We start from the raw sequence: 24556 nt of genomic DNA on the forward strand, positions 1-24556 counted from the left end.
GTCGTGAAAGGTCACTGTGTTTGGTCAGATGCCATTTCTGCATCTGCTGAGACGTTCGGATTTTGAACTTTGACTCCGTCAACGTGACGTATCACACTTGTTGATCTGCGGGTGTCGAACTGTCGTTGCATCTCCGGGATAAATCCTACTTAATCACGATGTATGATCCTTTTAATGTGCTGTTGAATTCAGTCTCCTAATATTGTGTTGAGAATGTTTACGTCTGTGTTCATCAGGAATACTGTTCTGTAGTTTCTCGCATCCTGGTCTGGTTTTGGTGTCAAGACGACACGGGCCTCATGAAACGAGGGTGGGAGCGTCCCCTTCTCTCGGTTTTTCTGAAGGCGTTTGAGAAGGATCGCTGTTGAATTCTAGGTAGAAATCCCCAGGAAAGCCATGTCGTGGTCCCGGGCTTTTCTGTCCTGGGAGGTCTCTGGTCACTGATTCAGTCTCCTTGCTCATTATCGGTCTGTTGAGACTTTCTGTTTCCTCACGAGTCAGTCCTGCTAGGGATTTGTCCGTCTCTCCTAGGCTGTCCCCGGTTTGTCGGCATGGGATCGTTCCTAGGAGTCTCTCCCGATCCCGTGTGTTTCTGTGGTATCAGTCGTCGTGTCTCCTCTTTCCTTTCTGATCTTACGGACTTGAGTCTTTGCGGTTCCGTTTCTTCGTCCGGCTGAAGCTCTGTCAAGTTTTGTATCTTCCCCAAAGACCAGCTCTTAATTTTGTTGCCGTCCTGCCCTTTCAGGTGTGTTCTGGGAAACACTACCATCCTGGCCGAGTTTGCCGGCGAAGAAGAGGTAAATCGTTTCCTGGCCCAAGGCCAGGCGGTGCCGTCCACCTCCGGCTGGCAGTCGGGCACCGGGGCCGGCCAGGCGCGGCTGGGCGCCTCGGGCGGCTCCCACGGCCTGGTGCGGAGCGACACCGGCCACTGGAGCGCCCCGTGTCTGGCCGGCAAAGGGAGCAGCGACCTGCTGTGGGGCGGGGTCCCCCAGTACTCAAGCAGCCTCTGGGGCCCTCCCAGCAGTGACGACGGCAGGGTGATCGGAAGCCCCACCCCGCTGAACACCCTGCTGCCCGGCGACCTTCTCAGTGGGGAATCCATCTAGGACCGAGAGGACCCCACGGGCACCACAATCAGCAGCGCTGGGATGAGAAGGCTGACCCTTTCCAGTCCGGGCGGCGCTGAGGACCCCGCTTGGCCCGGAGCAGCCCGGCAGCCCTTGAGTACCTCCGTCCAGTACCGGGGACGCATGTCCGCCGCGGTCCTTGCGAACTGTCCACAGGACGGTGCGGGCTGCGCTTGGTCAGTGTCACACGCTAATGACAGGATGTTCCTCATAGCTTTTTATTTTGTGTCGTCTTATGTTCGTATGGTGTGTCGTCATTTTGATTTTTTAAGTATAAAAGCTGCTTAGACTAGTTCTATCATGAAGGGCACTTTTCAGATCGTGGGCTGGAAAGGGTTATTTTATCAAGGGGGGCGGGAGGGAGGGAGACGAGAAAGCCTATGTGAAACGAGCCTGTGATGATTATGCACATTACCAGAGGCGGCCCGCAGTCAGGGCGGCTGGTGTCCCTCCCTGGGCACAGAGCGCGGGCTCCACGCGGCCGCCTGCGCTCTGCCCTCCGCTCCCACGGGCCCGCCTATGCACATTACCCTTGTTTCGTTACTTTTTCCCGTCATTTTTTTTAATCCCAAAAAATATTTTTTAAAAGTTAAAAAAAAAAAAAAAAAGACATATCGAACATGCAAATACTTGAATCCAGCAGGCCAACAAGGAGACGCGTGCGCTCGCCGCGTCCAGTTCCGCACTCCCAAGCTGACACCAGTGCGCGGAGACAGGCTCCAGGAAACATTTCTGAGTTCACAGCCTATGTGCGTGTGTGCGCGTGTGTGTGCGTGCGCGCGTGTGCGCACCCCTGTGTTTGTGTGTTAAGCGTGTGAGGATTTAACTGTGGGTTTTCCCTTTTATTCAGTATATGCTTTTTTTTTTTTTTTTGGCGCATTGGTCCAACGTTTGTTACTATTATTAGCTTCTAACTTTGCACTGAGTGTCCCTGCTCTTCCTTTTGCTAATCCTATACGTTAAAGAGAATTCATAGGACAGGGCCGGTGACAATTCACGTGTAAATGTTTACTCAAGGACTCTGTTACTGCGTTTAAAAATTACAGTGTATATCTCTGGATAAATAATATGTATACCTACCTTTAGCAGCTTTTTATTGTGGACTAATGCAAGAGAATTATTACCAGAGTATTGCACCATGTTTCCATTTGGAATATAAAGCGAAAGAGAAAACAGCTGGTGCTGGACCGTGGCCATAGATACTGGTGAGAGCCACCGGCCCCGCACGAGGAGCGGGGCCAAGCACTTGGACCTGGGTGGTGACCGCTTTCGGAGGGGCCCGTGCTCAGGGCTCCCACCTGTTTACAGACCCTTTTTTCTCCTTCAGACTTTAAAATTTAAAAAAAAAAAAAAAAAAAAAAAATTTTAAAAAGGAATTTAAAAAAAAAAAAGAAAAAAAGAAAAAAAAAGAGACTTCCGTGGTAAAGAAACCTATTTTCCGAATGCAGATTCGCTACTTCAGAGCTCTGGGATTGAACAAGTGTCGTCGCTTCCCTCCGGCCATCGTTGTGGACTGTCGAGTGTCCCCTTCGTCGAGGTGACGAGACGTTGTGGTCACTGTCTTGCACATGTGGACGCGCTCTCAGGAAAGCCAGGGTTCCCGAGGGGCAGCTCCACACCATTTCATGTATTTTGTAACCCGACTCCTAGCACTGAAGATGTTATTAAAAAACAAACAAAAAAAATAAAAAGAAAGAAAAAAAAAGAAAAAAGGAAAAAAAAAACCACAAAGAAGAAAAATACCTAATCTCTAATGTGTAGCAGTTACATATTTACCAAATAACGGACTCAAAAGAAATAGATGTTTGAAGAGTGCTTTATATATTAAAAATTGCTTTATGTTTTAAAAATGATCAATGTTTTGATTGTTTTGCAAGAAAGAAAGACAATGGAGTAACATACCCTCAAGTATGTTTTAAAAATATATGAACATTGTGCTCCCTGCCTGCTTGATCAGGAAACTTGTGCATTACATTTTTTTTAATTAGCTTTTTAATGGTTTTATCAAAACAAAGCAAAACAAAAAAAGAACAAAAAATTAAAAAAAAAAAAACAAAAAAATTAAAAAAAAAAAAAGTCCTGCAAAATTGCAGATCGACAAAAGCTGGTTTTATAGAGGATCATGAACTATGCACAAACCGGGTTCAAGACTTGTTTTCTGAAGTTTAGTCGTGTATTTAGCTACACAAACCTTCCTCAGAGTAAGTGCATCTCATTGCCGTTACCTGCGTCCTATGTATTTGGCGTACGCGTACTTACGCGTGTACGGCAAATGTATGTGCGAGCGCGCGTGCGTGCGTGCATGCGTGTGCGTCCAGACAGCGGGCCGTGCTGCCGCCCAGCATCGGGTTGTAGAAAAACGGAGTTTTTAAAATTGGGGATGGAAGTGAAGACGCTTTGTTTGTTTGTTTTTGTTTTTTGTTAATTTTTTTTGACCTTTTCTTTTGAATTAAAGATGTCTGTAACTCTGAGATTAAAAAACAAGTTTGTGGCTTTTAATGTTTTTTCCTCATAGAATGTGATCGTTAAAGAACACGCACCGAGAGTTGCTTTCAAAAGGACAACGCTTTGTTGAATCTTAATAAATTGCAATTTTTTTCTTGGCTGTTCAAATAAATGTGGTTTTGGTTTTTGTTTTTTTTTTGTTTTCCCAAGGACAGGTATCCTCGATTTTCACTTTGTATGTGCTGGGGGAGAGAGCGCGCCCCTCTCTGATGGCCTCCGAGCCGACGCGAATAAGGAGACGGAGCTCCGGATGCCGGCTGGGTGGCGGATAATGTTCTCATTTGTCTCTGTACCTTTGCAGTTCGCACTGAAGCCCCACAGCGGATGGTCGAGAGCCCGAGACGCGGCCAGGGCCTGCGGCCCCCCGGCCCCCGGCGAGCCGGTTTGGGCCTCAGAAATATTTGAACAGAAGCGCGTGATGGAGGTCTTCTGTGTTTCCTAGACGTTTCCTCGTTTATCCTTGCAAAACAACCCAAAATAAGCCGTGGAAGGTACGTTTCACGAAGCACTGTGCACGAGCAGAGCGGGAGTCCAGGCACGGCCGGGTCGCGGTGGCTCTCGGTGCCGTTATGTCCCTCCGGCGGCAGCCAAAAGGCGAACGCTTCGGTGATGTTCTCGGGTCCGCGCCGAACACCATGACCTTAGAACGGTTCCGGAAGCATCGGCGCCTCTAATCATCAGGATGGTGAAGACGGTCTCTGGGAGGCAAGCCGGCACGTCCGCCGCTGTGACCACTTGCCCAGAGACTGGCAGGAGGAGGGTCTGTCTCCACTCCCCTTCCGCAGCGGGAAGGCAGGCCCGCGGACTCCTGGCTCCGCCCCACCTCTTTGGAAAGCTGCTGCAGGACCGCGCCGAGGGGCTCACGGTCCGGAGGAGCGAGCGCAAGACCAGAAGGGATGGAAGCCGGAAGCGGGGCAAAGCGCACCCGGCGCTCCCAACAAGCAGGTGCAGTGTCCACAGGGTTTCTGCGAGAGAGCAAACTGGCAGCGCCTGCTCCCCAGGGCGACGGGCTCAGCGCCCCGAGAACATCCAAGGGGCGCGCCAGGCTGGAGGTGGGGCCGCCCCGGGCCCGGGAGGCCGGATCAGATTTTAACGGGCTGCGGAAAGCTGGGGACGGGGTGGGTGACCCTACGTAAGCCCAGGAGGTCGGGAGTGACTGCTCGTGGACCAGGAGTGGGCAACGGGGGTCCCGGTGCCCACAGTACAAGAGGAGGCTCGGCGTCTGGAATCGAGAAGAGGGTAGGTGCGGAGCTGTGCTTTTTACAAGGTCCTGGCAACACCCCGGGAGAATGGCAGACAAAAGACCAGATGCCCGGTGGGTGGTAACAGAGTGTGCGGAGAAGGGGCTGTTCCCGCAGCCAGGAGGCCCGAGGAGGAGGCATGGCGGGGGGGGGGGGGGGGGGGGGGGGGGGCGAGCACGGATTCTATGACGGGAGAGGAGACCCGAGATGCCGAGCAGCTGAGCCCGTGTTCATTGACCGGAACGAAACGCAGAGCGGCGTTTCAAGAAGATTCTTCCCTGGTGCCGTACGCTCGGGATGGATCGAGGGAAACCCCCAAGGAAGCACGACCGGAGTCATAATTAATTTGCCAGCTTTGCGCATCGCATCTCGGTGCAAACGCGGTTGATGAGCTCCCCTTGCGTGACGCTGTCTGACCAGGAACCGGAGAAGTAGCAGGCCCGGCCGGCGCCCCGGTTTGGGAAACGGAAGCACGTTTCCCAACACCGCCTCCCTGGGCACTTCTGCCTTGGGCTTAAGAGACCGTGTCAGATGCTACACAAAGCTGCGTTAGAATTCTCTGGAAACTTTTTTTAAACCCCAGTGCCAGGACACCTCCCAAACTAAGCAAGCAGAATCCCTGGGGGCGGCCCCGGCCCCCGAGTTTTAGTCTCCCCGTTTGGCTCCATTGAGCAGCCAGAGCCGAGCAGCAGTGGCCTGGAGGAATCTTGTCATCAGCCCAAAAGCTCCATCAACCTCCTGGCCCCAGGAAGAGCAATTTCTTTCTTTTTCTTTTCTTTTTTTTTTTTTGCGTTTATTTTGTTTTTGAGGGACAGAGACAGAGGGTGAGCGGGGGAGGGGCAGAGAGACAGAATGTGAAGCAGGCTCCAGGCTCCGAGCTGTCAGCACAGAGCCCGATGTGGGGCTTGAACCCACGACCCGCGAGATCATGACCTGAACTGCAGACACTCAGCCGACTGAGCCACCCAGGCGCCCCTGAAAGCAATTTCTAAGTGCTCAGTTGACCTCTTTTGGCAATTATAGATCACTTTTTTTTTTTAAGCAAAATCCCCATGCCAAGCATGGCGCTAAGCACCGTACAGGACCTGTCATTTGCTCCAGCAGCCCCACGAGGTGAGGAACCTGGCTGGGCAAGGTCACAGAGCAGGCGCGAGGCTATCAGCTCAGAAGGGTCAGGATCCGGGCCCGTCCGACGCCCCAGCCCTTGCGCAGGCCCGATCCCCCGGGGGCTCCGGCGAGGGAGGAACGTGGTGAGATGCGCTGACCGGAGGATCTTTTTTTTTTTTTTTTTCCCAAACGTTTATTTATTTTTGGGACAGAGAGAGACAGAGCATGAACGGGGGAGGGGCAGAGAGAGAGGGAGACACAGAATCGGAAACAGGCTCCAGGCTCTGAGCCATCAGCCCAGAGCCCGACGCGGGGCTCGAACTCACGACCGCGAGATCGTGACCTGGCTGAAGTCGGACGCTTAACCGACTGCGCCACCCAGGCGCCCCTGACCGGAGGATCTTGAGGCCGCACGCTGTCAGAAACAGCACGACGGGAGGCGGGTGTCCAGGAGGAGAGTGGGCTCACGTGGGAGCCGGGCCAGCAGGAGTCAGCGCTGTGGTCCTGGGGCAGAATTTCTTCAGAAAAACCTGTGTTTTGCTCTTAAGGTCTTTCAACTGGGTAAGGCCCACACACATTATTGGGGATAATCTCCCTAAAGTCGGCTGGCTGTACGTGCTAAACACACCCGCGAAACGCCCTAACGGCAGCGCCCGAGTCAGTGCTCGAGTGAGGGACACACACAGCCGTCACACGTGGTAGTTCCACAGAAACCTGGGCAGGCCTTTGACTTGTCAGAGCAGTTTGGCCTGACCTCACAGGGGCCATGAGGCAGCTCAAACTGGGAGTGGTCTGTCTGTGCCCGTTTAGAGGCAGGTGTCGGGAAGGGCGTGTCGCAGGGTCCTTGGCCAGCCTCCCTCCATCTGGACGCCCGTCCAACTTCACCCCGACGTGCTCGTGCCCAGGATGAGCACCAGCCATCTGCAGGGATCCCCAAGCCCCGTGTTGGGACTGGCCACGGCAAGCCAGGAATCGAGCTGTCGGGGGCATCGAGGGCGCCGCCCCCCACCTACAGAGAGTGCCAGGTGAGCCTCCGGGGCCACATCAGCGGATGGACCTGTCCCCGCACATCTGCGAACAGTCCTACGCGCCCCCACCCCCCGTGAGATCGTCCTCGGAGAGGGGACGGTTCGGGTGGGCGTGGGCCCGGCTGGGGGCACTGCTGGTGGTGGTGTCTCCGCCGTGGGTTTGATTGGCGCTCCCCACTGCCTCGCCCAGGCCCGAGTTGTGCTCTTCTGGATTCCCCTGTGGGATGAGAAGTCGTGGGGCCATCTCCCCGGCTGCCACAGACCTGGGACACGGGGGCCTGTGATGGCCTCTCCCCACCTTCCCTTACTCTCGGGTTCATGGCATCCCCACAGGATCGCCAGGCCGTCCCAGCCTGCATGCTGGCTGCCCCTCTGCCTGGCAGGCTCCTGTCCCTGTGGCCCGCTGCTAACTGGGACGCCATCCCCCAGCCTCCCTAACTGTGCTCTCCACACCCCCGGCCCTGTAACCGCGGGATACCACCGCTGAGAGCTCTGTCACCCTGGCCACCCCCCACACTTGCTCCTTGCCTGCCTGGCTGCCCGCACAGGTGCCAGCCACCTGGCACAGGCTGGCCAGGGGCACCTGTCAAGCCGTGGGTTGGCCCACCTGCCATCTGAGGTTCTGCCAGCAGAGGGCGCCCTGTGCTTAGCGCCAGACCCCCGCACCCCTGCGGAGGGAGGGAAGAGAAGCCTCCAGCCAGAAAGAGGAAATAAAGGGGCCCTAGGTTCCCACGCCCTCCGCCTGGACGTCATCCGCAGGCAAGGGGAGGGGACACAGCACAGTGGTGCTTGGGCGCCCGGCTGGCTCGGCTCTGAGCACAGACTCCCAAGAGAGGCCCATTCTGCAAAATATTTTTACCAGAATAAATAGAGTCCCGAGCAGGATCTAGTCCACTGGGGGGGGGGGGGGGGCTCCAGCCCCACTCGCCCACCCTCCAGCTCCAGCCTCGATGGGCTGCAGAGTCCTATCACCCTCCCTGTAGCCCAGTGGGGTTGTCCAGTGCGTGCACCGTCTCAGGTTGGCGTCTCTGCCTGCGGGGCCGTGGAAACGTAGGGTGACGGGCACGGGCGGTACTTGTGAGCGGATGCAAGGCTGTCCTAGCGGGCGTCCGGATCCTCCTCGAGCCTCTCGGCCTCCTGGGTTCTACCACCCCTGCCAGAAGGGGGAGTCAGCAAGGGGCCCCTCTGTCCTGGGGGCAGCGGGTCACCCACCCAGGAGGCTGAGGAGTCGTCCAGCCAGACACCCAGCAGCCCTTGTCAGGGGCTGCACTCAGACACCCCCCCCCCCCCCCCGCCCCAGCCAAGGGTAAAGAAGCTTCTGGAGAGCCTGAAAGGGGCTGGACAGACCTCCAGTGTGTCTGTAGGCTGGGCGGGGCTGTCAGATGGCTCAGTCTACAGGTTCCTGCTGCCCAGGGATGAGCCCCGGGGCCTGGATTGCCCTCCTCAGCCTGCCCAACCTGGCCCAGGCGGGGCAGCAGGAAGACGGGTGGGCTTGCCCACACGTAAGAGAGGAGCAAGGAGAAGGGAGGCTACAGCAAGCTGCACCACCCCGCCCGGAGCGTGCACCCCCCAGGAACTGAGGGGCCAGCTCTCGGGCACCCCAGCTTAGAAAGAAAAGGGCGTGGCAGGGAGGACAGGAGGGGAAGGGCCTCAGAGCCCAGCTCGACCCCACCCCTGCACACGCTTCTCCTCTGCCTTCCTTTGCCCACCAGACTTCACCACGCCTGAGCAGGGAAGGTGGGAAGGAGAGCAGCCAGGGAGGCCAGCACCCCTGCCCTCCTCACCCCTGCTCTGCACCAAGTGCCTGACCCCGCCATGGCCCCTCACCTGCTCCTCTCCTTCTTCTCGTAGACAGAGTGAAGCTTGTTGATCAAGAAGATTTTGTCTTCCCCCTCCTAGAAAGGCCAGAACACAAAGAGTGAGGGAACAGTTGTCCATCCGTCTGTTCAGAACGGTCCTTAGGGAGCTCACAAGGACTGTTGGACAGGACAAGCACAAAAGGTTTAAGGGGGAAAGAGGCACCAAACAAGGATGGAAAAACCAAGAGCCAGGCAATGGGCATACATAGAGATCTAAGCTTCCTAGCGGCCAAGGTGAAAAGGGAAATGTAATCGGGGGCCCAGTGAAGGCCACAGAGTCAGCCTGACCCAATCTAAAACTGGTCCTGCCACTTACTAACTCTGCACTGGGCAAATTACCTCCTCTCTGACCTCAGAGTCACCATCTGTAAAAGGGAGATAAGAATGTCTGCCTCATAGGGCTTGTGTCCCTTTCTACTGTTGCTCTGACCAATGACCACAAACCTAGCAGCTGAAGACAACACAAATTCATCCTTCGGTTCTGGAGATCGGAAGTCCAAAATGGGTCTCACTGGGCCTAGGATCAAGGTGTCAGCCAAACCGGCTCCTTCCAGAGACTCTGGGGAGCATCCTGGCTTGCTTTCTCCAACTTCTGCAACCCGCCCACAGCCCTGGGCTTGGGGCCCTTTCCGTCCCAACTGGTGGATCTGGAGGGCTGTGCGCTCAGTCAGCCACCCAGTTTCCCAGGCCCCAGGAAAAGCCACTTGGGGAGCTAGCTGAGCTCAGACCTGCAGCCCCCAAGGCCGTAGACCTGGGGCGGGGCCTGGCCTTGGGCAGACGCAGTCTGCAGCAAGGGCCCTCCTGGAGACCCGTCCTTCCGCTGGCCCCACTGGCCGAGAACTAGCAGGTGGAGCTGTGCGGCCCCCACCCTCACCCCCAGCTGGACGAGGCGCGGCCCCCAGCCCCACGTGGATGCCGGGCCACAGGCACAGCTGGCCCCAAAGTGGCCCGAGCGTTGGGTGCACCACAGCTGGCCCCAAAGTGGCCCGAGCGTTGGGTGCACGAGTGAAAAACCCCAGAAGGAAAACAGCCCTGGGAGGGCGGCGTCTGTGCGGGGACCCGCTGTCGCCGGCCGGTCCCCCCCTGAGCACCCAGCCCGGACCCGGGCAAGACACCTTCCCCAGCTGGGAAAATGCCACCCAAGCGACCCAGATGCCACAGCCACGTGCTTTTAACATGACAGGAGGTCCAGTAACCCAGCGGGGAAAGAGCCACGCTCGGGGCAGGAGGGACGGTCCGCAGGGCAGGGCCGGGCGGCCTCTCCGCGTGGGCTTGGGCGGCAGGGGACCGGCGGATCCCGAGGGGTCCCAGGAGGGAGCCGCGCCCCGGGCTTCCGGGCCCACCCTGCCTCTCAAACTTTCCCGACAAACTGCAACGTGCTTCGTAAAAATGTTTTAAATCCCGACCCGCTTTCAACCTCACTCCCCTGGTTTCTGAAACGGAGGCACCGAACGAGGTCCGCAACCTGACATGAGTCCCCTAGGGAGTCCAGCAGCTCTTTCCATGTCTCAGAGATCCTCACAGAGACTCCCCGCCCCGCAGGGCCGCACACCCTGTCCCCGGGGGGTCTCTGCCACCCGCCCGCCTCCCTCCTCACCTCCCTCCTCACCTCTGCTCAGTGCAAACCACACACAGTCCCCGGTGGTGTCACGTGTTTCGCAAATAGACCCTTTCAGCAGCCTGGGTGGGTGGGGGGTGGGGCTCAGCGAGCAGGTGGCCCGCAGGGCAGGGGGTGGGAGGGGCACTCACATTGCTGATCTGCTCCCGGAGGAGGCAGATGACCTTCCGCTGGCCCTTCACCACCTGGATGTTGAGGTAGATCACAGCCCTGCAGGAAATGGGGGAGTCGGTTGGGGTCGGGGTGGGGGGGGAGGGGGGACGGACAGGATGGGGCCTCCCCCCCCCCCGCCCGGGCCGGTCCTTCCCCCGGAAACCCCGCCCACCCGCACTCACAGCAGCAGGGCCGACACCAGGTAGACGGGGAAGGTGTTTTCCACCAGGTACCGGTGGACCCAGGGCAGCCAGGAGACCCTAGGGCCCGCCTTCTCCAGGCGCCGCACCCACACCTTGCCCGCCTCGTACATGGTGTCCAGGGTCCGGAAGGGGCCGCAGGTGCTGGAGGGCTTCACCCTGGGGGAGGACGGCGGCCGGCGCGTCACCCCACACCGCAGCGCCTCCGGAACCCAGGGCCTGGGTTCCGACCCCGCGCCCCCGCCCCCAGGCGGCAAGCGCCCACTCACTGCCACACGGCGTAGCAGAGGAAGACGGCGGCTCCCAGGAAGGACGGGAGGCAGAGCAGCGAGATGAAGACGGTGCTCATGTGGGAGGCCAGCCAGGGCCTGCGGGGCGCCTGGCAGTTGGCCATCAGGCTCGTCTGGGGGCAAAGGGACAAAGGCTGCGCTCTGCCACTGCCCTGCCGCCTCGGCCCCCCCTCCCCCAGGCCCGGCAGGGGGCCTCCCGCGGGGGAGGGGCCCTGAGCCCAGACCCCAGGACGGGACGGGCTCCTCCCCCCCCCCCCCCCCCTGGGAAGCAGACCCTCCGCGTGTGAGCCTGCGGGGTGGGGAGAGCCGGCCAGGCCAGTCTCCTGCTTTACAGGGGGGAGACCGAGGCACAGGCGGGGGTTGGGGGGGGGGCGGGGCCTCGTCCACCGTCCCTCGTGTGCGGTAGAGTCCATAGAAACAACCACCCGGCTGACTGAAGGTCTCTGCTGGGGCGGGCACCGTGCCCGGTGCTTTATGAACGTCGCCTCCAGCAGGGCACTGTCCCCATCACCCAGAGGAGGAAACGGAAGGCCAGAGAGAACCTGGTTCCCAACCCGCTTCCCTCGGCCCAGGTCGAGGCCTCCGCTCAGAGCAGCTCCCAGCGCCAGGCCCTGAGGCCCGGCAGGCTCGAGCGCCCAGCAACACCCAGGGACCCGACAGGATGCCACCCAGCCTATGAAAGGCTGTAAGGTGGTGGGGGGGGAGGGGGGGGAGGGGGGTAGTCGGCTGTTCCCCGGGGACCATGGGACTGACCCCGGAGGGAGCCCGGGGATGCCGGCCCCAGACCACTCGGGCCGAGGGGAGGGTTCCAAAGCCGGGGCTCCGGGTCCAGCAGCCCAGTGACCCGCCCTGGCTGCACACTCTCCCAAGGCCCTGCCACCCTCCTGGGGGCCCAGCGGGCACCTTTACCTTCTTGACGTAGAAGAGGAACACCAGCTTGATGATCTGGACGGCAGGGAGGAGGGGAGCAAAGAGGACCCCCAGCCTGGGGAGGCAGGGGCGGGGGCTGCAGTCCAGAGGCTGGGGTCACGACCCCTGTGCCGCACCCCAGGGCTCCGGAGGCCCGGCCCGGGGTCAGACCTCCCGGCCGCACCCCAAGGCCGGGCCGGGCTCAGGAAGCTGGCAGGGGAGGGGTCGGGGCCCCGCGTCGGCCCAGAGTCCCACGGCGGGGCCCTGCTATGGTCCCGAGCGGGGAAGGGGGCTCCGCCTTGGCCGGGCAGTGGCAGGCCGGCGGAAGATGCTCACCAGGTCAGGGTCTGCCCGTAAATCAGCTCCAGAACATTCCCGGCAATGTCAAACTCCGGCTTCTCCTTCCTCTTAAGCTTCCTCTCGGAGATGAGCCTGGGGCAGAGGAGCCCCTGAGGATCACTTAGGAGACCCGGGCCCAGGGAGCGGTCCCCGCAGGCAGGCACCCCGGCCGGTGACCCTCCCCTCGGGCCGAGCCGCCCGCCCTGCCCGCCCCCCTCAGGCGCCCAGCTGATGTCAGGGCACTCGGCGGGCGGGCCGAGGCCCCCAACCTGAGGGGCTCCAGGCTGCAGCTGACTTCCTCCCAGTCTTCTTTCTGTTTTTTTGTTTTTGTTTTTTTTTTTAAGGAAACTCCACACCCAACGTGGGGCTTGAACCCACGACCCCAAGATGATGAGTCGCACGTTCCACTGACCCAGCCCGCCGGGCGCACCATCCCCCCTCCCCCCACCCCTCAGTCTCTGTTCAACGTCCAGGCTTCACACGCTTCACTGTCAAACATCCCTTTTTTTAATTACTATCAAATGCATATGTTCCCGGAAAAAAAAACACAAACAGAAGAAAATAAAAACACTTCCAGCGTCAGCACCCGCAGCGCCCTGAAAACGTCCCTCTCCTTCCTTCCTTCCCTTTTTCCCCCTTTGCACAAGACTGAGATCATACATCATTTTGAAAACTCTTCCCCCTCCCCCGATCTAAAAAGAAAACGGGGGTGGGGGGTACATCCTGTCTTGTGCTTTTCTCGGTTTGATGATGTACAGAAGAGGCGTCGTGGGTGCGGATGGACGGCCCCGATCCGGGAGGCGAGGCCCGGTTTCCAGGGGATCCCTGCCTGCCCTGCCAGCGGCGGAGGGGTGGGGGGGGCAGGTGCCCAGGAGGCAGGTGCGGGGGCCGGGGCCTCACCTCCACACCAGCTCCCCGAAAAGCGTGTCCAGCAGTATAAAGATGAAATCCAGCACCATTAGCCGGTACAGCTCCTGGCCCACAAAGTTCTCCCAGCACTGAAACAGACCGGGCCTCAGCCCCCTGTGCCCCTGGTGCCCCCGCCACCCCGCCCGCCCCAGCAGCCCAGCTGGGGGCCCTCCCATCGGCCGCAGACCAGGCCAGAGGCGCCACACGGCGGGTGCCCCCCAGCCCTCGCGGCAAGGCCGCCCCCCCCCCCCCGCGACGGGCCCGCGGCTTCACGCCTCCCCAGCGCCACCCAGGTCCCCCCTCACCTGGTCCCTCAGGGTGCCCACCCTGCGGCCCAGCCAGTGGTAGCAAAGAATTCCCAGGATGACCATCTTGAGGATGAGGTTCCTAGACAGGACGGGGAGGAGGGGGCGGTGCTGAGACAGGGGTGCCCGGGGGGGGGGGGGGGGGGGGGGGGGGGGGGACAGGGGTCGCGCCCCAGGAAGCTCCGCCCGCCCCGCCTGCACACACACCTGCAGACGGCCACGTACACCTGCAGCACTGGGGAGTCGTGTCGCTCCAGGGCCGCCAGGCCGCGGTACAGGTAGGGGGCCCCCAGGTTGAGGAGGCAGACCACCACCGGCAGGGCCAGCAGCGCCCCCCCCCTGCTCAGCAGACACGGGGCTCTGTGGGAGGGGAGGAGGGGCGGCCGTCTGGGCAGGTGCGCCGGCGGAGGGAGGGGCCCAACCGCCCCGCAGCACCTCCCTGCCTCCCTCCCCCAGAATACGCCCACCCAGTCCTCAAGTTCAACCCACACGGGAAGGGGGTGGGGACACAGGTGCCGGAAAAAAAAAAAGAAAGAAAAGAAGAAACTAAAAGATCAGAAGGCGGGGGAGAAGGCGCAGGGGCCCGGTCACCGGGAACCCATCCCTAATGAAGCAGGGGTCTGACCCCCTGCCCAGAGCTCCCGGGGCCGCCCGCTCCCTGCCCGCACCTGGATCATGAGCTCGGAGAAGGCGTAGACGGCCACGGTGCAGCCCAGCGTGATCGCCAGGCACAGCAGCCACACGAGGCCCAGCACCGCCACCTGCCTCAGCCGCCCGCACACGCTCCGGGGACCCTGCCGCAGCTGCCCCTCGGCCAGCAGCTCCTGCGGGCGGCAGCCAGCCCGTCACGAACCCCGTGACAGACGCGCGGAGACAGGCAGACGCGTGGGCGACACTCGCGGGGACAAAGAGGGACCTGAGCCCCCCCCTGCCACCTGCCGTGGGGGGGGGGGTGGCCCCCGGCTGACCGGGAGCCCTGGGGTGTGAAGGCCGCCCGGCCACCCACGGGAGCTCCCTGAGGGGCGAGGGCCCATCAGCCGGGTCAAAGCTGGGGGATCCCCGGACACGAACCCCGGGAAGGCGGAGAACCCACAAGGCCCAGCTGGGCTACCGGCCTCGGACAAGGGACCAAACCTCGGCTCTCAGTTTGCTCACTGACAGCGCAGGAAGAGAACAGTCCCTGCTTGCCCCGGGCCACGGGGGCGGGGCAGGGCTGCGTGCAGGCGGGAGCCCCGGGGCCTTTTCCCGCTGGGGGACCAGAGAACACGGGGACTCCTGGCCCAGGGCCCCAAGAGCAGCCTCGAGGACAGGCCGACAGCAACGACCCACCCTGAGCACGCCTGCCCACCAAAACCCGCTGTGAGCGGCGCGTCCCAGCTACGTGGGCTCCTGCACATTCGAGGACCGGGGACACTAGCCCCTGCCAGCAGACAGCCCCGAGAGAGAGGCGTGCACGGGAGGAAAATCCAGGATGATTCCCGGGGCCACCCCGTGTCCAGAACCCACTGTGAGCAGGGCCAAGACCCGCCCCCTGCCCGCCACACGCAGGAGACACAGGCCAGGACTGGCATTGCGGGGACACAGGGACGCAGGGTCGGGGCAGCAGCCCCAGGGCCCCCGAGCAGCTCACCTTCAGATGGGTTCGGATGTTGTCGTGCTGGAGGCGGGAGGCCCGTCTCTGAGTCACCTTGTGGTCCCAGGAGCAGAACACGGTGATGGCATGAACCCCCGAGGTGCTGCCCACCCGGTAGCTCTCCCCAAAAGAGTGTGACATGCTGGGAGGAGCAGAGCCAGGCAGAGAGGTGACGAGGGGCACAGAGGGCGGGAGAAGGCAGTCAGGACACTCCCTGCAGCCGAAACCCACCACCCACTCAGAGGAGCCCTCCCAGCGCTACGTCAGCCTCCCGCCACCCACCCCCCTCTCCTCCAGCCCTGCGCTCCGGGCATCCCGCTGCAGACCGCTGGCCACCCTCGATCAAGCCTGTCATCAGGCCTGTCTCATACGGTACCCGCCAGCCATACGCAGCTAGACGAGGGCTGCGGCTCCAGGACCCACTGATGTGGCCGGCTGCAGAATATGCCGGCTGACCCCAGGGCCTTTGCACTGCCTGTGCCGAGAACCAAAACACTTTCCTCTGCTTCTCCCCTGCCTGCTCGCGTTTAACCTCCCTGTCTGACCCGCCCCTCGGAAGCCAGCCTGACTCGTTCTCCCACGCTCCATAACAGTCGGCAAAGGCCTCGAAGACTCTGGATTTTCCCAGCCTCCTCACTGGTCTGTCTGCTCCCCTAGACAGCAAGTTCCTCAAGGGCAGACCCTGTGCTCATTCACCTTCCTGCCCCGAGCTGAGCACAGCCAGTGTTTGTGGGGTAGACAAAGTGTTGAGTGGGTGGGTAGAAGGAAGGAAGGAGGGAAGGGAGGGAGGGAGGGAGGGAGGGGGGAAGGAGGGAGAGAGGGAGGGAGGAGGGAGGGAGGGAGGGAGGAAGGAAGGAAGGAAGGAAGGAGGGAAGGGAGGGAGGGAGGAAGGAAGGAGGGAGGAGGGAGGGAGGGAGGAAGGAGGAGGGAGGGAGGGAGGGAGGGAGGGAGGAAGGAAGGAGGGAAGGGAGGGAGGGAGGGAGGGAGGAAGGAAGGAGGGAGGGAGGGAGGGAGGAAGGAAGGAGGGAGCGAGGAAGGAAGGAAGGAGGGAGGGAGGAGGGAGGGAGGGGGGAGGGAGGGAGGGAGGAGGGAGGAAGGAAGGAGGGAGGGAGGGAGGAGGAGGGAAGGAAGGAGGGAGGGAGGGAGGAGGAGGGAAGGAAGGAGGGAGGGAGGAAGGAGGGAGGGAGGAAGGAAGGAGGGAGGGAGGGAGGAAGGAGGAGGGAGGGAGGGAGGGAGGAAGGAGGGAAGGAAGGAGAGAGGGAGGAAGGAGGGAGGGAGGAAGGAGGGAGGGAGGAAGGAGGGAGGGAGGGAGGGAGGAAGGAGGAGGGAGGGAGGGAGGGAGGAAGAGGGAGGGAGGGAAGAAGGAAGGAAGGAGGGAGGGAGGAAGGAAGGAGGGAGGGAGGAAGGAGGGAGGAGGGAAGGGAGGGAGGGAGGGAGTGAGGGAGGAAGGAGGGAAGGAAGGAGAGAGGGAGGAAGGAGGGAGGAAGGAAGGAAGGAGGGAGGGAGGGAGGAAGGAGGGAGGAGGGAAGGGAGGGAGGGAGGAAGGAGGGAGGGAGGGAGGGAGGAAGGAAGGAGGGAGGAAGGAAGGAAGGAGGGAGGGAGGGAGGAAGGAAGGAGGGAGGGAGGAGGAAGGAAGGAAGGAGGGAGGGAGGGAGGAAGGAAGGAGGAGGAAGGAAGGAGGAAGGAAGGAGGGAGGAAGGAAGGAGGGAGGAAGGAAGGAAGGAAAGAGGGAGGGAGGAGGGAGGGAGGGAGGAGGAAGGAAGGAAGGAGGGAGGAGGAGGAGGGAGGGAGGGAGGAGGAAGGAGGAGGGAGGGAAGGAAGGAGGAGGGAGGAAGGAGGGAGGAGGGAGGGTGGGAGGGAGGGAGGAAGGAAGGAAGGAAGGAGGGAGGGTGGGAGGAAGGAAGGAGGGAGGAAGGATGGAGGAAGGAAGGAGGGAGGAGGAAGGAAGGAGGGAGGAAGGAAGGAAGGAAGAGGGTGGGAGGGAGGGAGGGTGGATGGTGGGAGGGAGGGGTGGAGGTGGAGGAGGGAGGGAGGGAGGAAGGAGGAAGGAGGAGGAGGAGGTGGGTGGTGGGTGGGTGGTGGAAGGAAGGAGGGAGGGAGGGAGGAAGGAAGGAGGGAGGAAGGAAGGAGGAAGGAAGGAGGGAGGAAGGAAGGAGGGAGGAGGTTGGAAGAGGGAGGGAGGGAGGGAGGGAGGAAGGAAGGAAGGAGGGGGAGGAGGGGGGAGGGTGGGAGGGTGGAAGGAAGGAAGGAGGTGGGTGGGAGGTTGGAGGAGGGTGGAGGAGGGAGGAGGAAGGAGGAGGGAGGAAGGAAGGTTGGAAGTGGGTGGGTGGGTGGGAGGGAGGGTGGGTGGGTGGTGGTTGGTTGGTGGTGGGTGGGTGGTGGTTGGTTGGAGGGAGGTTGGAGGTGGGTGGTTGGAAGGAGGTTGGTTGGAGGGAGGGAGGTTGGAAGGTGGGTGTTGTTGGATGGATGAGGAGGGTTGGAGGGAGGTGGTTGGTGGTGGAGGGAGGGAGGTTGGTTGGTTGGTGGGGTGGGTTGGAAGGTTGGGTGGGAGGGGGTGGGTGGGAGGGAGGGTGGAGGAAGGAGGGAGGGTGGGTGGGAGGAGGGTTGGAGGGAGGAGGTTGGAGGTGGGAGGAAGGAAGGAAGGGAGGAAGGAAGGAAGGAAAGAGGGAGGGAGGGAGGGAGGGAGGGATGGAGGAAGGAAGGAGGGAGGGAGGGAGGGAGGAAGGAAGGAGGGAGGGAGGGAGGGAGGGAGGAAGGAAGGAGGGAGGGAGGAAGGAGGGAGGGAGGAAGGAGGGAGGAAGGAGGGAGGGAGGGAGGGAGGGAGGAAGGAAGGAGGGAGGAAGGAAGGAAGGAAAGAGGGAGGGAGGGAGGGAGGGAGGGAGGGAAGGAGGAAGGAAGGAGGGAGGGAGGGAGGAAGGAAGGAGGGAGGGAGGGAGGGAGGGAGGAGGAAGGAAGGAGGGAGGAGGAAGGAGGGAGGGAGGAAGGAAGGAAGGAGGGAGGAAGGAGGGAGGGAGGGAGGGAGGGAGGAAGGAAGGAAGGAAGGAGGGAGGGAGGGAGGAAGGAAGGAGAGGAGGAAGGAAGGAGGAAGGAAGGAGGGAGGAAGGAAGGAAGGAGGGAGGAAGGAAGGAAGGAAAGAGGGAGGAGGAGGGAGGGAGGGAGGGAGGGAGGGAGGGATGGAGAAGGAAGGAGGGAGGGAGGGAGGGAGGAAGGAGGAGGGAGGAGGGAGGGAGGGAGGAAGGAGGGAGGGAGGAAGAGGGAGGAGGGAGGGGAGGGGGGAGGGAGGGAAGGAAAGAAGGATGGATGGATGCATGGACAGACGGACGGGTGGAAGGAAGGATCCCCGAATGAACGGGGGCGGCCGACGAGTTGTGCTCAGAGCAGGTCACGGGGTGGGGGCCCTTACCTGTACACCAGGGTGATGCAGGTGATAAAGAAGGCTCCGCCCACAGTGAAGAGGTAGGCCAGGGGCATGTTGTAGGGCAGGCCGTCGGTCTCGCGGCCACACTGACCGCCGTCCGGGGCGGGCCCGCACGGCGGGTTCAGCGTGCTGTTGCCATAGTAGCCGTAGTACATGACGGTGTGGGTGAGACGGCCCTGCGGGCAGGAGGCCCCGCCGCGTCAGCGACGTTCCCACGCCCGACCGGGCCCCGGGCTTCGCGAGGCAGAGGAGGGCCCCCGTGGGGGCAGGGCGAGGAGAAAGGCAGAGCAGGGGAAGGGCCGGGGCCGGGGTGGGGGGAGAGCGGGGAGGTGGGCCAAGGGCCACAGCCGAGTCGGGCCCCCCCCCCCAAGCCACGGACGCCCCGACCGAGCCCTCACCCCGCCCGTGAGCAGCTCCAGGCCCGTGAAGGCGGGGACGGGGCCCGGGGAGGCTGGTGGCGGGAAGGCGGCCTGCACGCCCACGACAAAGGCCAGCACGGGCAGCAGCAGGAGGGCGTTGAAGGCCAGCAGGGTCTTGAGGAAGAGGAAGTAGGAGAGCACGCTGGAGCCGAACTGGCCTCCGATCTGCTTCAGGGCGTAGCGCCAGGGCTTCAGGCCGTGCAGACCCGCCAGCAGCCAGAGCCCCAGGCCGTGCAGGGCCTGTGGGCACCAAGGCGAGAAGGGCAGCAGGGTCAGCCCCCAGCTCCCGGGTTGGGCGGGGGGGGGCGGGGAGCAGGCCTGCAGGCATGGGGGGGGGCGGGCAGGGGAGACCCCACCAAGAGGACAGCAGGGGACGAAAGCCCCCCGCCCCCCACCTGGCGGCCCTGGGCCCATCCCAGACCGGAGGCTCCTACCAGGACGCAGGTGTCTCGGAGCCAACCGCAGCAGGCGAGGAGCCCACGCCGGCCCCGCTGCTCCCTGTGCTTCCCCGTCAGGGTCCGGCTCTCCTCTCTGGGCGCGGAGGCAACATCACGGTTGGACCAGGGATGGACCCAGCTCCCTCCCCGCCTGCTGCAAGCTGGGGGGGGGGGGGGGGGGGGGGGAGGGCTTCTCACCGACCACCCAGCCCGGCCAGGGAAGCGGGTGCGGGGGCCGCCCGGGCCCGACGGGCACTGACCGCAGGCTGCGTTTCTCGGCCAGGCCCAAGGGCATTCCCTTCAGCATGTGGCCCCGCTGGGCCACCGTCAGGCTCTGGAGCTCCTTCACCAGCAGGGACCGCTTCTCTGCAGGAGGACGGAGGACGGACCCGGGTCGGTTCCCGCCGTACCCCTCCCTCCCGCACCTGTGGCCGTGACCCCGGACAAGCCTGTCCGCCCCCGCGGCCCCACCCCAACACACACCTCTGCCCGCCCAGGCCCAGGAGGCCTCTGCTCCTGCTGCCCAAGCCAGCCCTGCCATGCCCGCCTGTGTTCCCGCACCAGCCGTCTTCACTCTCCCCCACCTCGGCCAACGGGCCCCTCCTCCTCGACCCTGACTCTCGTCCTGAGCCCCCACAAGCACCTTGCTCTGACCCCCGTCGCACCTGAGCCCCCGCCCCCCCGTCCCCACCCCGGTCAGCAGCGATGAGGTCCGACCCCAGCCCCGACCACTGCCCACGACACCAGCTCTCGTGGGGTGACGGGGGAGGGCGCCGCCTGGAGACCCGCCCCTCCCTCTCTCATCTCCACCACCACCCTGGGAGGGGGCAGCCCTCCAACCCCAAGTTCCCAGACAAGAGGTGACACTCGGAAAGCTGACGGACACCCGGCCCGGTTTGCAAAGCGAAGCTGGAAAGTTCACCCTGACCCTGGAGCCCGCGCCTCCCTGCGCACTGTCCGTCCCCTGCCGCAGGGCCTCGAGCAAACTGGGGAGGAGACAGGAGGGGCCCCAACACAGTGCCTGAGCTCTGGGCACCTGAACACCAGAGGATACCAGGCTGAAGGCCAACCCGTGACACTGGCCCTGCTGCAACCACCGTCCCTTGCCCTCTAGCCCCTCCACACCGGCCTCCCACCCCAGGGCCTTTGCACATGCCCCTCTGCTCTAGTGTCACTTCTTCCAGGAAGCCTCCCTGAATCCCCCTCCCGCAGCGTGCCTTTCCTCCGTCGCCCTTATCTGTGCTTTAATCATCTGCTTTTCCATTGAGTTGGTTCGATCTGTTTCGCTGCCGGTGAGCCAGACCCGGTCAGGGACTTTCCCACACTTGACCCAGCCCCAGGTTCATCGCACCCCAAAGCCGAGACCGGCATATGCAACGGGTGCTCAGCGTGGGAGTGTGTGGGCCAGGCGTTTCCGACCGCTACCCGCCCCGGGCCAAACCCTTCTCGGCCCGAAGGCCCCGCTTCTCGGCCGCCCCTGCCCCCCCCCACCCCCCACCGTGGCAAGGCCTCACGAGGCCTGGCAGCCTTCGGGCAGCCCCGCGGCAGGAGGGGAGCCGGCCTGGGCTCCGACCCACCGAGGCGCGGGGCCCACTCACTCACCCTCCTCCTCGAGGGCCGCGGGGTCCAGCTCCAGGTCATAGAGGCGGAGGCTGGGCCGGGCCGAGCGCCCCACGCCCCCGAGCTGGGGCCGGCTGACCCTGCGCCGAAGCCGCACCGTGCGGTTGTAGTACTGGGAGATGATGGCCCCGCGGCTGCGGCCTGCAGGGGGGGTGGCAGGTCAGGGGGCCGCGCCGCTGTGCCTCCCCGCCCCTCGCCTCTCCCGGGACCCAGGCACCACCGGCTGGCTTCCCAGGAGCCTATCTTTTAGCCTCTTTTAATCCGTGCGGTCGGTCGTTTCTGCGACCCAGCGAGGCCGCACGGGGGCTCCGGGCGGTGGCCGGGAGGGGGCGGGGCGGGTACTCACAGCGCCACCCGCAGCCCCGGCCGCCCAGGGTCCCACTCACCGATGGTGCGACTAGGCATGCTGGCCAGGATGCGGAGCGTGGCCGTGCTGTGGGCAGCAGCATCCTCGGGCCCCACGAGGGCCTGGCGGCCACTGCCTGTACACAAAAAAGACTCGTCCGGAGGCCCCGGCTGGCCAGCGGCCTCCGCCACCCGGTCCCCACCTCGGGCCCGCACGCAGCCGGGAGGGGTGTCCTGAGAGGCCGGGAAGGCCCAGCGCCCGGCCCACGGCAGCAGCCGGGCGCCTGGGCCAGGACGGCTCACCCGAGGTCCCCGGGGCTGCGGCCCCCAGCCCCCTCTGCCGTAACTCCAGTCCCTCCTCAGCCACGCACTGGCTCTGCTCCTGGATGAGCTGGTGGAAGGAGTCATGGACTTCACTCTCGTCGAACGGGCTGGGCTCCCGGCTGCGGGGGCAAGAAGCGGGCGGACGTCCAGGACTCAGCTGCCCCGGTCCCGCCCCAGCGGCCGCCCCTTCCCCGGGCCCTGGTCCAGATGGCCTCTCCCTGGCAGGGAGTTTGGGGACGTCCCTGCCCTCCAGCCCGCCGCCCAGCCCCCACCCCCGCCAGGCCCAGACCACTTACTCATGGTCCTCCGGGAGCTCAGGGACATTGAGGACAAAGGGCAGCGGCTGGGCCATGTCTAGGGCCCACGCCCAGCCAGTCTGCAGCCCTAGGGCAGCTCAGAGCCTGGGTGCAGCCCCCGAAGCCTCCCGCTGCCCATCTGATGAGACAGAATATTGCACCAAGGTCAGCCTTCCATGCCCGGTGCCCGGCCGAACCACCCGCTCCCTGGGGACCGCGGGAGGTGGCACTCACAGCCTGGGCCGCCCGAGCCCCTGCCCGCCCCCCATCCACAGCCCGATACGCAGCGGTCAGGCTAGTGACCCCGAATAAAACTCATGCCAGAAGGGGGCGAGGGGGATCCCGTTCCACCGCCTGAGGGAGAGAGGAAGGAAGGGAGGGGGGTCTGGGCAGTCCCCGCCGGTTTCCTCTATGGCGCCAGTCCCTGGAAAGGGAAGGGTGGGTGTCTGTGCACACGGCTGGCCTTCCCAAGGGCTCTGCCCCGGACACACCCCCACTCTCTTGGTGAAAAGGGTCAGGGCGACTCGGAGCCCTCCTTCCTGGGCCTGCCCATAACCCCAGAGCACTTCCTCTCCCAGGAAACCCCTCCCACAGCTAGCCCCCACCCCCCACCAACATTGCTCTCCCCACTGGGCCGGGGGCCGGGGCGCTGCAAGGTCACCAGACCTACTCCCCTACATTCATCACCCCAGGGGCCGCAGGGCAGCTGCCTGGGAGAAGGGGGGCTGGGCGTTAAACAGGCTGCCTTTGTCCAGCCTGTGTCCAGGCAGAGGGCTCTGCGGTCGGCTGGGGCCAACTGGAACCAGCGTGACCTTGTGTGGGCTCTTCACTCTGTGCCCTGCGTCTGCTCGGTGCCCGGTCCTCCCTACACTCACCCCCAGGGAACGCGGCGCTCAGAAAAGTTGGCTCAACTCAAGGGGTCTTCCTTGGGTGAGGCCAGGGTGCCCAGACAGTGTCCTCACTTAGGGGCCTCAAGGACTTCCGTTTCTCAGCCCAGCCCCCCCCCCCCCCACACACACACACATACACACACAGGCCAAGCCCCTTCCCCTCCCTCCAGCAGGAGCTCAGCTGGGAACCAGCAGAGCTGGAGGTGGGGCCGACCGTGTGCCCCCCAATCCTGTCCCTAGAGCTAGAATTCCCTCCTCCACAGACAGACCCCTTGCAGGCTCAGACCCACAGGCCTCGCCCACACACCCCTTCTCCCCGGGAGGAGGGGGAGTTGGGGGCAGGGGGTTGGGGAGCGAGTGGGAGGTGCTCAGAGGCCTGGAACCCGAGGCCTGCCTGGGGTAGAGGCTCACCTGGGCTCCCCGTCACTGCCTAGGACTTCTGCCAGCGGACACCCAGCGCCCGGGCACCCCGCCCCAGGCCCGGGCAGGTCCGGCAGAGTTTCCGGGGCACCCCATTCCTGAGCCCTGAGCCAGGTGAGGAGGGGCAGGGGTGGGGCCGGTTTCCAGGAGCCCCACCCCAGCCGGGCAGCGAGTCCCCTGGGAGCAGCAGCAGCAGCCCAGCCTGGAGCCCAGGGACAGCAGCAACTCCGGGAACCCCTCGACCCCCCCCCCCCCCGCCCCGCCAGTCTCCCACCCCCCCGCCCCCCCTCCCCCGCCGCCTGGGGCCAGTGATACCTGCCTGCGCGACCCGGCGCCCTCCCCGCCCCTCCGCGTCCCAGTCGCGGGCACCAACACTGCCCTCTCCCCGGTGCGGCCCGCGGGGGTGGGGCTTGGGGGTGGGGAAGCAACCGGCGTGGAACCCCCTTCCCCGGGGACCCCGGGGGCCCCAAGGGACTGGGAGCGGGTCCGCGGCGGGGGGAAGCAGCCGGGCGGGGAGGACCCGGGCGCCGCCCCCAAGCCCCGGACCAGCCCCCGGGTCCCCGCCGCTCACCTGGGACGCGCGGGGTGGGGGAGGAGGGGCCCTGCGCGCGCGCCGCTCACCTGTCCCCTGAAAGCGCCGCCGGGAGCTGCAGTCGGGACTCCGCCTCCGGGGGGGAGGGCGGGCACCGCGGGGTCAGGGGGAGGGAGTGACCGCGGGCCCGGGGGGACGACCCGGGGCCGTCGCAGGACCCGCGGGGCCCGAGGGAGCTGCGCCGCCCAGCCCGGCCCACGTGGTGGCGGGCCTCCGGCGTCACGTGACCCGGCCCGCCCGCCGGCGCGCCCCGCGCCCTGCGGCGACCGTGCCCTCGCCGGGCCACCTTCCAACCCCGCCCCCGCCCCCCCGCCGGGCCTGAGCAGGGTGCGGGCGGCCGAGCGCCCAGGTCTACTCCGACCTCAGCCTAGGTCCACACCGGCAGTGGGACTCAGTTTCCCCGAGTTTCAAACAATCGGGGCTGTAATTCCCAGCCGCCCCTTCCCCCCCCCCCCCCCGCCCCCGGGCAGTTATCCAACCAGCACGATGCTGCAAAGCCCCACCGAGGCAGCGCCTTTCGACACCAGATTGGGTAACCCTGCCCTCCAGCGCGTCCTCCTGCTGACAAACGA

General features: G+C 63.6%; 2 protein-coding genes across 7 annotated transcripts in view; one reads left to right on the forward strand and one right to left on the reverse strand.

Moving 5' to 3' along the window:
* TNRC6C (trinucleotide repeat containing adaptor 6C) overlaps window positions 1-3744 on the forward strand; it is a 99092-nt gene extending 95348 nt beyond the window's left edge. For 5 of the 6 annotated variants that reach the window (XM_047833661.1, XM_047833659.1, XM_047833656.1 and 2 more), the window contains one exon: window positions 746-3744. In XM_047833661.1, coding sequence (XP_047689617.1) covers window positions 746-1106 — 361 coding nt within the window. In that variant the 3' untranslated portion in view covers window positions 1107-3744. The remainder of the gene's footprint in view (window positions 1-745) is intronic. The other variant, XR_007147004.1, reaches the window with a different exon arrangement.
* A 3168-nt stretch (window positions 3745-6912) lies between these two features.
* TMC6 (transmembrane channel like 6) lies at window positions 6913-24352 on the reverse strand. Its single transcript, XM_047833667.1, is given in 22 exon segments — window positions 6913-8161; window positions 8836-8903; window positions 10617-10695; window positions 10821-10997; window positions 11108-11241; window positions 12038-12113; window positions 12374-12469; window positions 13277-13374; window positions 13591-13672; window positions 13798-13928; window positions 13930-13950; window positions 14259-14414; window positions 15221-15365; window positions 18627-18817; window positions 19040-19300; window positions 19495-19591; window positions 19758-19863; window positions 21100-21258; window positions 21504-21599; window positions 21766-21905; window positions 22083-22221; window positions 24014-24352. Coding segments are annotated over 21 exon segments (2424 nt in total). The 5' UTR covers window positions 22139-22221; window positions 24014-24352; the 3' UTR covers window positions 6913-8106.
* Window positions 24353-24556: the final 204 nt, after the last annotated feature.

This window comes from Prionailurus viverrinus, chromosome E1 (assembly GCF_022837055.1).
Source record: "Prionailurus viverrinus isolate Anna chromosome E1, UM_Priviv_1.0, whole genome shotgun sequence".
Taxonomy (NCBI): Eukaryota; Metazoa; Chordata; class Mammalia; order Carnivora; family Felidae; genus Prionailurus; species Prionailurus viverrinus.